General features: G+C 34.4%; 1 protein-coding gene across 1 annotated transcript; it reads right to left on the reverse strand.

Moving 5' to 3' along the window:
* Window positions 1-968: 968 nt before the first annotated feature.
* On the reverse strand, window positions 969-4,297 carry LOC133529792 (uncharacterized). Its single transcript, XM_061867602.1, has 2 exons — window positions 3,255-4,297; window positions 969-2,135 (listed from the first exon to the last, which is right to left on the reverse strand). Exons 1-2 carry the CDS (start codon window positions 3,805-3,807, stop codon window positions 1,843-1,845), a joined length of 846 nt encoding a protein of 281 aa, XP_061723586.1. The 5' UTR covers window positions 3,808-4,297; the 3' UTR covers window positions 969-1,842.
* Between the last annotated feature and the right edge of the window lie 9,147 nt (window positions 4,298-13,444).

Raw genomic sequence — 13,444 nt, forward strand, 5'->3', positions numbered from 1 at the left:
CACACATTTTACCACTTTGGAAGTGTCTCTAGCGCAAACTATTCAGTTTAGAAAAAAATGATATTAGAAACCTCAATATCATTTTTGAAGACCTATCCATAGATACTCCACACGTATGGATTTGATGAAAAAAGATTTTTTGAGTTTCAGTTCTAAGTATGGGGAACCTAAAGTACAGGAACAGTACTCTATTTTTGTGTAAAAATCTTAATGCGGTTCATACAATACATCTACTTACCAAGTATAGCTCTTATAGTTTCGGAAAAAAGTAGCTGTGACATAAACGGACAGACAGACGGACATGACGAATCTATAAGGGTTCTGTTTTTCGCCATTTGGCTACGGAACCCTAAAAATTACCCAAATAAGTTCGCTTTTAAGAAATCTGTACGTACTTTCTTCGCTGGTAGAATGAAGGATGAATGAATGCTAGTTTTATAATTTATATTTTGTATATATTTATATAGGTATTTTTTTTTAAGTATATCGTATCTATTGTATATATTTTATGTTAAGTTTGATTTAGCTTTGCGTTATATGTTTTGTTAGGAGTAGTATCATACTGATACTTCCTACTACTAATCTCTCTGCTTTGCCTTAAGGTTGACTGGTAGATAATGCTTTCGAGATTAAGTCCGCCTTTTTTACAATAAAATTTTCTTTTGTGCAATAAAGATTCAATTAATAAATTAATTTATTATTGGCCGGTACTGTATAATAATATAAGTTGTGTCTCTGTTCTTTGGCAAGCAGGTATACAAGTTTTATTGTACGATACGATACGATAATGTATTGATTTATTATAGAGACACAATTACCACCTGTGGTCACCATCATCAGCTTGATGATACCATTGTTATTATTTCAAGTGCTATAGCAGCGGTAATAGTAAATACATATCTAAAATTAAATGACGAAATAAAACAATAATAGTTCAATAAAAATCCTTTATTAATTACAAAATAAAGTCACAAAAATAAATATTTATATAACAATAATGACGAAAAAAGTTTTTGGTATAGTAATAAATGCATATAATCATGGTAAAATAAATAGTCTAAGGATAATATCACAGTTATATATACCGCTTATAATATGAAATAAGTAATACAGTACACATTATGGAATACTGTGTATATACCTACATAAATACCTATATAAATACAAGAGTACAAAATAATATAAATATGTCATCAATATGAGAAACGCATAAATGTACATAAATGATATATATATAAATGACAGTCAAGATTTGAAGTAAATATACAATAATAAAAACATAAATTGAATAAAGTTTTACTACAAGTAAAACATAGTGTATTTCTACGGTGGGAAAAAATAGGAAAAAAGTAAGAACAATTAAATAAATAAAACTTTAACACACCCAACGGTAACTGCAATAAATAAACAATTCACAACAAACAAAATAAATACTTAACTAATTAATAAATTACTAAACACTAAGAATTATTTGGCTTGCATTAAAACCAAACACAGTCAAGTACCAATTTCCAATACGCCTTTCGACGAAATCGTATTTCGAAATCAATATAAACAGAGGCGGCGCTAGGCGTGGGCGACGTGGCCTACGGCCTCGCGGTCCGAGAGGCCTCGCGCCTCAAATACGTAAACTCGGAGGCGAGGACTCGGAGGAATTCGTTATTTCTTGCGCCACCAGAGGGCCTCGGTAAAAGTACCTTGCCCACACCAAATTTTGGTGTTGCCCCGACACTGAATATAAATATTGATTTTTCAACATACTCGTATAATTATGTTGAAAGTCCAAAAACCTAGATCTGTATTTGACTTTAACCAATTACAAAAGTTACGAGTGTACTAGATCTATGAGCTAGCGCTCGAAGTCCCATAGGGCATATAGCTGCTATACGCATCAGGTTCATAAGCCCTCCTGTACCCGCCATGATGTCCATGTTCATGTTCGTGATGTTCCTCGTGACTGTGCGAGTGATGATGGGAGACCTCTGGTTTCGCGTGGATCTCGTAGGTAGTCTTGCCTCCTCCGCCGTGACCCTTGAGGCCTACTAGGGCTGATAGGAGGAGGGACATTAGGGCAGCCATGAGAGCTTTGCCTGCTAGTAGGGCTAGGGCGCCGAGGGCTGCTGCCGCTAAAGCTCCTGTAATAAAGAAAAATATAGAGATAGGAGGGATGTCTATGCCAAGCCTTGTGCAGCTTATTATAAGATCGTAAAATTACACCTATTTTGCCTACTCCGTAGATATCTATGTATCTGTCTGTAGGTGTAAATGAGTATATAGGTCCCACTGCTGGGCAGAGGCCTCCTCTCATGCCCGAAAGGGCTAGGGCTATAGTCAGTAAGGAAAACATCGTGAGGAAACCTGCATACATCTGCGGATAAGTATTTAGAGACACTAAAAGTAAATAAATGTAAAATGATCCCATATAACTGACATATTCAATAATGCCTGCGTAACTTACTTTCTATACGCTCGCACTGATATGTGAGTACGAGTGAGATGCATCAGAAAGTAAGTTACGCGCTAGGGTATATCAGTGTCAAACTCGTGGCAGCCGTACAGGAATTTTATGAACACAAGTATTACTGGTATTTTTATATTTTTCTTATATAAAATACAATATAAATCTGCTAGCATATAAAGCCAATCGTAATTTGTAAAATATCATGCAACAAGAAAGCACTGTCTTTTAAATCAAATATAATATTATTACATTATGAAAAAGTCTTCTAATATCTCATGATAATTTTTCTTGGTGTTAAAATATTTAATTTTATATAAAAGACAGTACTTTCTTGTGTTACATGATATTTTTCAAATATAAAGCCAACCGTAATTTTTGAAATATCATGCAAAAAGAACGCACTGTCATTTAAATAAAATAAAATATTCATTAAGAAAAAGGTTAACTCATTAATACTCATTATATTTGTTCTTGGTGTATAAATATTTATTTTATTTTATTTAAGACAGTACTTTCTTGTGCATGATATTTTACAAAAAAGAGTTGGTTTATTTATATTAAGCAGATTTATTTATATCTCTGACCAACTTTCATTAATATATTCACATAAACTGATTATATTGTTGCTGAAAATGATAAAGAAAAAAAATATGTAAATGTATATGTATGTATGTATATGTATGTATATGTATGTAATATATATTATCCTTACATATTTTGACCTATTATTCTATGGATATATTGGGATTAGGATGTCCCAAAATCAAATTGCATTATTTGATTATATCCATACCTTTCATCATCATAGCGGCTGCCAGCAACCCGCCGCCGCCACCTTTGCCGCCGCCGCCGAGCCCGCCCCCGCCACCACCGCTTTTCCTCCCAACTGAAGCCGAATCCCCTTTAGCCATACTCATAGCTTCTTCAGAAGTCTTCGGATCCAACAACCTATACTTCAATGAATGTCCATCCAAATAGTCTTGGAGACGATGCAGCAAGAACCTGTTCAGTTTCTCTTCAGGCTTCCCAGGGAACTGCCTCGACAGTTCTGCCGCTAGTTCCTCAGGACTTGATGAGTTTACTGTTTTATTTTCCTTCACAATGCTTAACCCTGGTAGAAGAGAAAGCTCATCGCGAGAGCTAAGATCTTCTATAAAGGATAACACATGAATCTTCAAGCATTTAGCACTTAGGCTGCTATTGCAGTCTTTATGCAGAAATCTTCCCGCTCTTTCCGAGACATTCTTCGGCGGTTCGGATATAGTATTCGATTCGGATCCATCTATAACAGCTTTCGATAAATGCACACACACGATAACAGGCACAAGAACACTTTTCACGAACATTTTGTCACTGAACCACTTCTATATTGCTCTAAAGGTGTGTAGTCATATCGTTGAATGGCGCCATTCAACTGATGCTTAGACTGCACTGTCCAATTTATTTTATACTGGCTACTGGCTACAAAAAGTAAGAAAAACCGTCAAAAAAGGTAAAAGAGCAAAAATTGATCGAGATCATTGTTCGGCCGCGTGATTACTTTCGAGTCTTTCGACTGACTCGTAAATAAATAGTAAAAGGTATCGACATTGGAAATGGTGCGGTTTTAGATAGTTCAACAATTTTATGCTTTCTTAATAAAATTAAGGACTTTGTTTGTCCTCACTGACAGGTGTGACCATTGTCAATACCTAGCGGCCTACCATACAAGGAAAATTGGCAATCGAATTTGAATCAATGGTATTAGAAAATAGAGTTGAATTTGTTTTGTTTTAAAACCAAACGAAACAGACCAAAAGGAACTATGATTCATTTAATTAAGATTTATATTTCATTGGAGCGAATTCGTACTAGTATTAGGACATTGAACTCCAAGAGGTTAAATCACTGTTGGGGTTACATGCGTTTAGACTTTCGTATGTGTCATATTTAAGAAGTATTTTAATCACTTTTCTAAGCTTGCAAAAATACCCATATCACTCTCCTTTAAATATTATATAGATTAAGGCATAGCACAATTACGGTAAACTGGTCTCCCGCTATACAGGCCTGGCCTAGTGCGGGGACCTCTGCAATGTCTGTAAACACACTGCTATGCGCATTACTATTAATACTTACTGTTATCTCTGTGTAACTTTTCTTTTTATATGTGCAATAAAGAAACTTTTTATTGAAACCTGACTGTACTCAAATATATCGTTCATTAAAAAAAAGATGTCAGGATCCTTGTTATACATAGACAATAAATAGGTTAAAGCAAGCCTATGGGCTACGTTTGCCACTTATCAACAGGCAGGCTGTATGCTTCATGTTCATGGCATTCGTCAAAAGTAACGCAACCACTGTCATGAATTCCGCCACAGGACTTATTTTATGTCCAAAAATTACCGTTAAACTACATATAAACCAAAATCTTACAACTCATAACTAGTTTTAATATCTTGATCGAAACGCAACTATTATTTGAATGACTAGTTATATACAGGGGATATTACAGTCCGTTAGCTTTGTGCACCTCAGGTGATACTTACTTAAAATTTACTAACGCTATATTTATTTACAACAACAATTTACATAATGCATATATACAGATGATTACTATAACTAGCTTATATCTAAAATAGGCCCTTGAGGCATTGTACCAAGGATGCTGGCGGCATTTCCTCGTTGTATCGCTATACTGAAACGTTGTGCGAGGAAGCCGCCAGCTCTTCGGTCACCAGTTACGTCAACCAGACGTTTCGCGATTTCTCCAAAAAACTTGTGCGCGCTGGGACCCCATGGACCTAGAGTTCCAACGCCAAATGGTACAAAATGGTACTCTCTACCGAGGCTCTTATATTTACTTAATACCCCCAAGAAAATCATAGGTGAACTAAGTGAATTTTTAGTTTCCTTAATTGACCCGGGTGATCTGAGCTGGGTGAACAGAGTCAACTACAAGTAATAAATGGCATACAAGCATACGGCCCGCCTGATGGTAAGCAGTCTCCGTAGCCTATGTACGCCTGTTACATGCGAGTTGCCGACCCTAAACCCCCCCCCCTCGTTGAGCTCTGGCAACCTTACTCACCGGCAGGAACACAACACTATGAGTAGGATTTGACTTGGGTTTGGATTATACTAGATAAACTAAATTCTCGAGATTTGATGTCAATAATGCACTTAATCGCTCAACCGATTTAGTTGATATTTGGTGTGTAGATAGTTTTTGTTACGTGGAATAGTTCTCAACCCCAAAATCATCTTATTAGTGTGAAAAGGGGGTGGAAAAGGGCGTTAGGGGGACAGGGTGTTGAAGATTATATGGGGAATATATATAGTACAAAGCATATTGTATAAAAGATACGTATTACAGGATTTTTTTGTAAATTATCCCCAACCCTTTAAATAAAGGGATGGAAGATTGACATAAGCAACTTACAAAAATAACTGTAATCCCACCAAAAAAATTGTCATGTAAAATGTTGCCAAGACGAAACCATAAGGCTCGCACTGTCAAAAAATTATCAGATCTCTTGTAGAGCCAAGCTTCTAACTCTACAAGCCCTAAATCCACAAATTCTACACCTTAGTTTAAATTTATGGCTTGACTGTTTCATATAAATGTTTAGTCTGTACCTGTAGACCATTTTTAACTAGTTAACTAGAACTAGTTAAAAATGGTGAAAAATAGAGATATGCCTAAGTACTATTTCATTGGATTCATAATGATGTCTAGAAAAATATATTCCAAGCATTTATTCTCGTACAAAAAAGTTATAAAAAAAAGGGGAGGAAAATTGGATATATTTTTTATTTCCCCGTTATCTCAAAAAGTATTAATATTTAAGAAATCAAAATTAGCGCTGAAAATGGTCTTCGCGCTTGATTTTGGTACGGCTAAGGAGTGGAATTCACTTCCGGAAAATCTATTCCCAGTCCACTATAACTTGGACGTTTTTAAATCGAGAGTGAATAGACATCTTTTAGGTAAGCATGTTCTATCCTAGACTGCATCGGCACTTTCCATCAGGTGAGATTGTGGGCAAATGCTTACTTTTTCGTAATAAAAAAAATGGGCGCGCGGCGTTAAATAAAAGCAAGTACGTCACATCGAATATTTTTTCAAACGTAGTAAAAAAAATTGAATAAATTATGACGTATTTTGAACACTGCAGAATTTAATGGCGTTGAAAAAATCTTATTTTTTTTTAAAATTTAGGCAAATATATCAATAACTATATTCTGAAATAAATGAATTTATTATTTATTTATATCTCCTTGGATTTCACGGGTCTATAAATCTCGGTTTTTTGGTAGGCTTGCGTGGGGATAAAGATCCAACACGTAGAGGCCCCTTGGAGAGCTTTAATATCATGTAGAACACCTGCTGGAACCCATTCACAGGTACAACAATAGACACCCATGAACAGGTCGCAGCCGGCATTGGAAATATTGTAGAAAAATGTAATGGTCTATGGATTGAAGTTTAGGTGGACAATGAGACTAGGTTATTGCAAAGACATCCGGGCACCTGCCATAACAATGTTATTATTATTAATCTCTTTATTTATTGATCTTCTTAAGTTAGGTCATTTATAATATGAATATAAGAGTAAAATATAAAAACACGTACAAAAACATATAAACATATTATAAAATACCTAACTTAATAGGGTGCCGCCAGTAGCGGGGTGGGGCCCAACCCAAGCTGCCGGTGGTCAGGGCCGCAGAGAGAGGAACCGACGTACTATCCAAGATAACCGCCTTCTGCACCTGACCCTTGAATCTTGATCCAGTCACCCAGCGAGAGTCTCTCTAGGTGTTGGTTGACTCTTATTATTAATATACAGGGTGACCTTAGCCATTGGACAAATCCTGAAATCCCACGTAGGGTTACTTCTCAGGAATGCTCTGACGTTAATATTTTTTTAATTAGAACAAAAGAAAAAAAAATCGAACAAAAGTTATTTGCAATAATGGACAACAAAACGAAACACACTGTGTTAATCTTTGGCAGTGTTTTTGACAATTTGTTCGAAATATTTGATAATGATGACATTTTTCAAAAGTCAAAAGTTTATTAGTGTCATAAATAAAGAAGATAATCAAAAAGGTCGAAGAAGGTTCCATACTATTCTTTGAGGATATTTACCTTAGGAGCTACTAACACAGACAGGCTGTTCCAAAGTAAAAAATGGTAATTTGTTAATTTCTTCGAAACCGCTACACCGGTTGTTATGATACTTTGTACACTGGTTCTAAATACCCTAATGCATATGTACATTTCAGCTTTGTCCAATGGCTAGGGACACACTGTATATAGTTAACAAGATCACGTCTGCTTGTCTGCAATCAGATATATAAAAAATGAGATCAATTGATGATATAATGTCGATGCATTTCACATTTCTATTTGATCTCGATAAAAACAAAAAAAAGTGGTTTATATTACTTTCATCTTCATTAATGCATGTATGTTGTATTGTATCTTTTTATTTTATTCGGGCAGTCACTTCCGCTAGTGTTCATTCATAACTCATAACTAGACATCGGAGTTTTTGTGGCACTATAAGACGTTAGCGAGCTGTGGAGTCTAATAAATAAAATTCGACTCGTATACTTACTCATACCAAAGAGAATTTGAATAAAGGTGGATTGTCAAAGTAAACTTTGTAGCCTCAGTAAATTTACTGCCATCTTTCGACACATGATTTAAACTTTTAGAACGCCATTTGACTTTCTTATTCTTTCACTGATATGTGTTAAATTTGTTAAATATCAAAAACTGACGTCATTTTACCGGGCACAGGCCAAAGGTGTGGAACCATCGTTCGAAAATATATTTCCAATCTTTTTGCTCATACCCATTATTTTATTAAAAAATAAAAAAAAAAATAATAAAAAAAATAAACGTTTATTCACATTTCATGCCTTATAAATATTTACAATATACTTCTGCCAAACCACAGAGTGGTTTGTTGGCAGACGAAGCTCCTATAATATGCAAGCTAGGTAGTCTATATGTTACTTATATTTTTATCTATTTAACCTCTTACCGCATGCATTGAATTAGTGAGTTTAATTTTATAATCAAGGACCACGAACTTTACGTGCGATAAAAACTCCGATGCCTAATTAATAACACATAACACGTTCTGATAAGAACAAGGTTATAAACCCGACCACTTTGGTAGGCAATCCTTATAAACTTTCTGCCTCACACAGCTAAACTGTGGAATGAACTGTCGCTCATGATGTTTCCGGACCGATACGAACTGCAAACATTCAAGAAAAAGCGTATTCCCATATAAAGGCACCGTACTTGCAACCTCTGTGGTGTTGCAGTTGTATCTGCCTATCAATAGGCTATTGGTCTTGCCTGTCATAAAAGAATTGAAAAAAATATATATTTTTCATATATTTAAAAGTGGCTAATTTATGCAAATATGCGGGTCTATTAAGCAACCACAGTTTGCGGTTGAAATTTTAGGACCTTGGTGTCAGGATACTCTTAGTCTATTTACAGTTATAAAAAAGATGCTCCTCGACACCACGAGAGACCTTAGGGTTCATTCATTGGGCAAAGAATCGGCATTCCCATTCAGCGAGGAAATGTAGCCAGCATTATGGGCACCCTTCCGCATGGTACACATTTGGGGGACTTTTTTAGTTTTAAGTTAGTTTTTATTTAAATGTAGTTTATTAAAAAATATTTATACATAATTAATTATATAATTTATATGTTCACTCAGCTTTAAGTTGTCATTGACATTGTATAGGCCTGGCATTTACTATGAGAATACTATACCTGCCTAACAATACTCAAAGGGCGAGAAAAAGAGTGAATTCACTTGCAGGATTTTTTACATGTCTTTCTGAATGACATTGCATAGTCAATATAGCAGAATCTAGTAAATAAAGAAGACTAACAAGCGACCCCCATATAACGCCGCGAAATATTATTATTACACGTTAGTTATTTGAGTATAACAACTGCCACCCAACGTCTTTTTTTTTTTACCACGACGGTGGCAAACAAGCATACGGACCGCCTGATGGTAAGCAGTCACCGTAGCCTATGGACGCCTGCAAATTCAGAAGTATTACATGCGCGTTGCCGGCCCTTTAAAAATCTGTACACTCCTTTTTTGAAGAACCTCATACCCTCGGGAAAACCTAAATTAAAAACCAAAAATTGATTCTATTGATTGAACCTAAATTAAATAATTTCAAAACGAAAAATTGTACTTGCAAATATAACATTTTGGGCCCTAGAACAGGTTTAAAATCTTGAAGCTAGACGGTATCATCAAATAAGGATACGCCTATTATTATTTTACTTCTAGCGACCCGGCTTCGCACGGTTTAACAAATTAAACACTTAAACCTTCCTAAAAAATCACTCTATTCACAGGTAAAAACCGCCCGAAAATCCGTTCAGTAGTTTTTGAGTCGCGGCCATACATACAAACAGATGCGACGACGGGGGACTTTATTTTATAAAGTGTAGTAATGCTTTAATTGTGATTCTGTCTGTACATACAGTGTGTATTTTTTAAATAACCTCAAACTTAAACTAGACATAGGTTTTAGTACTATAAAACGATCCTGAAAGATTTTACTACCAGGGGGCCTACCGTGAAAACCGAAATTCGCAAATTGCGGGGATCTTTCTCTTTTACTCTCATAAAGGCGTTATTTGAGTGACAGAGAAAAATGCCCGCAATTGACGAATTTCGATTTTCGCGGTTATAGCCCATAGCATAATAAATTTTTGCATTTTTTTCGAGCGGCAATGAAATACATCATGATCACTTGTGACAGTTGTGACGTCGCGTCATTAATGAGACGTTTTGAGTTAAAACAAAGTAGTGATACATTGCCTGCTGAATTATTTTATATGAAAAAATAAAAGTCGTCCATTTTTTATAAAACCTATGAAAGTATGTTAATTACAGCCTAAACTGCCCTTTGATTATGTGGTCGTATCAAAAATACGCGCTGTATAACATCGTTCAGGAATGCTACGTTTAAAAGTCTTAAAACCATAGATGCCAGATTTTATAATGTATAAAGCTAAAATGAAAAAAAAAAGTATAAAAGTTCTGCAGGTTGTTTGTCTTGAGTATTTACTAGTCTCTGATATTGAATATGTAACATCTACAAAACCCATCGTGAGAATCGTAGTAACAGAAATGTCAGCAACTGATCTCGAAAGTGTTTTAAATGAGAAAAAAGACATCTACAACTCTCTCTTACAAAAAGTAGAACTAAAATAGCTTCTTAGAAAATACTGTTGGCTAATAGTTATGCCGATGTGAAGCAATCGAAGATACATAAGTAAACTGATGCAGAGGTACGGTACAAAATCATGTCATATTATTTTTAATTTATCATTTTCTGAGAGTGAGTCGTTGTTGGTCTAAAAAGTGTGCACTGTGCTTTCTACACGTACATTTTTTTACGATAAGCAATTTAAAAAAAATAAATTTGTTGTACAACTTTCATTCTGATAATAAACTCCCTATTCCATAAATAACAATATTTTCAACTAAATTTTTAATTGAAAGTACTTTCAAGAAATACTACAGAAGTTTATACTTAGCCATGTTTTTTTATAACGCACATGTATTTTATTTTCCTCGTATTCGAAATGAAAAGTAGAGTATTTAACTCGGGTGAAAGGCACTATTCGTATTCGTATTCATCTTTAAACTACGTGGACCCGGGTACGTCCTTAAACTACGTCCAAAAGAGAGGTATGGGCATTGTGAATGTCATCTGGCTTTGTGTGGTAGGGCACAGCCAGTGGATGTCATTCCAGATATAGAGCAGAGCCCAACTGGTGAAGTACCTCCACCTTACAGAAAACAGCAGCCAAATAACACTAGACCCTGCTCATAGTGTTGTGTTCCTGCCGGTGAGTAAGGTTGCCAGAGCTCATCGAGGGGGGGCGGGTTTAGGGTCGGCAACGCGCATGTAACTCCTCTGGAGTTGCAGGCGTACATAGGCTACGGAGACTGCTTACCATCAGGCGGGCCGTATGCTTGTTTGCCACCGACGCAGTATAAAAAAAAACTATATGAGTCTCGGACTATTGGAGCTCTCACTGCGCTGCGTTCGAGCGCCAAACTAACTCGACAGAAAAAGGGTGCCTTTCATCCTTCAGTCAACAATCTACTATTCATTCGCGCCTTTTCATTGGTTTAAATCATTTCAATTCAAATATTTTTTTGTAAGTTTAGTGCGTAGTAAGGTAAAGTACTAGTGCTCGACGCTAGTCACCGACATGGGCACTTTATGTCATAGAAATACAGGTTAAATTTGAACAACGAAGATTTTTCTGTATTCGAACTTAATCCTTGTCACTTTGACATAAAGTGCCCATGTCGAGTACTAGTGCAGCGTCGAGCACTAGCACTTCTACCTTACTCATATTTTTGCTTGTTTCGTGTGCAAATCAAAGTACTAGTCTGATATTATTTTTCATGTTCTTTTAATGTATACGTACATGCGTATAAATTCTTAACTTTTGTGAACAATACAATTATTTTATATAAGCCAGCAAAGTCATTGTGAATCGTTTTTATTTGAATTATAGTTTTAATAATTAGTATCATGAATTTAATTCATCGTACCTATTGTTAAAATAATAATAATAGGGTTAAATAGGTTGAAATCTACAATGTGGCCAAAAAATATGTACATCCCCGTTGCCAGGGAGGTTTTGGGATTATACTGAGCAACTTTTACTATAGGACCAACCCCGAATTTTTTTATTATTAATAGTATTAGTATATTACGACACAAGTGCAAAAAATAGGAAATTCGCAACGAGAGGCGATAAATTGAAACACGACCAAAGGGAATCTCTGCAACTATTACTATATTTACTGGCAAATATATTTTATAAAATTAGAAATATCTATTTTATTCAACCAACATTACAACGATTATTTAATGCTTTTTATTATAAAAAAAGACAAGTTACTCTTATTACCTACCTTTTTTTGACGTGATTTTTTTTGGGGCAGGTCGTCCAAGTCAGCCGATCCTTCATACTAAGCCCACACATTTTCGCGTCAAAAACTGTGTATTCTACTCTTCCCTTATCAGAACACAATCTTGAATAATGAATATACATTTAAACAGAACCGCACTATTTTGTTACATCTTGTATTGTTTGATTATTTATCAAAGCTAAAAAAATAGTTTTAAGATTATACGTACGTTTTGTTTTAGGTAAATGATTGTAGTTTTAATTTTTAATACAAGTTTTACAAGTTAGTAAGAAAGATATGCCTAAAAATATTTCATCAACGAATTTTTTGGCTTTCCTGTACAAATAAAGAAAAACAACAATGTTTCAACAACAAATTGATTTAATTCATAAAAAAATAATACACACGCCATCAATTGATTAAATTGGTTCACTTTTTTATATAGTGCATTTGGTACAGCAAATAAAAAAATAATAACACAGATACAATATACATACTTAAGCGATGATATTTTAACAAACATAAAAAACTTATAATACATAATTATATTATGCAGGTACGAGTAACCCTTAACAATTGCAATATTTATAATATAGCAGTCTTTTAAAATATAATATAATGACTTGTGACAAATAATTAATATAATATGATATACATTAAAGATGAAAACAATTTGTATAAAATGTAATAAAAAATAAATATGAAATCAATAGTAAATAACATGTGTATAATAATATACATTCCAAAAAAAACAATTATACATCAATATTGTCATAAAATAATGCATCAACAAACATAGTAAAAAAATAAAAATAAAAATATTTGAAAGTAATAATATAATAATATATGAATGAATTGTAAATATAACATTAATATGCGTTTAAATTAATAGATACGTATTACAAAAAATAGTAATAAATATATGTATGTTGGAATTCTTGGTTGTTACATAAATATACCTACATATTATATAAAACAAATAAGTATATTATATATT

This window comes from Cydia pomonella, chromosome 21 (genome assembly GCF_033807575.1).
Source record: "Cydia pomonella isolate Wapato2018A chromosome 21, ilCydPomo1, whole genome shotgun sequence".
NCBI classification, from domain to species: Eukaryota; Metazoa; Arthropoda; class Insecta; order Lepidoptera; family Tortricidae; genus Cydia; species Cydia pomonella.

What these genes read in the sequence shown, in the direction of transcription:
- LOC133529792 (XM_061867602.1), bottom strand. Translation starts at nt 3,807, where the DNA reads ATGTTCGTGAAAAGTGTTCTTGTGCCTGTTATCGTGTGTGTGCATTTA. An exon ending in AGCCGCTATGATGATGAAAG is followed by an intron (nt 2,136 to 3,254) that starts GTATGGATATAA and finishes TCTTTATTACAG; the next exon opens with GAGCTTTAGCGGCAGCAGCC.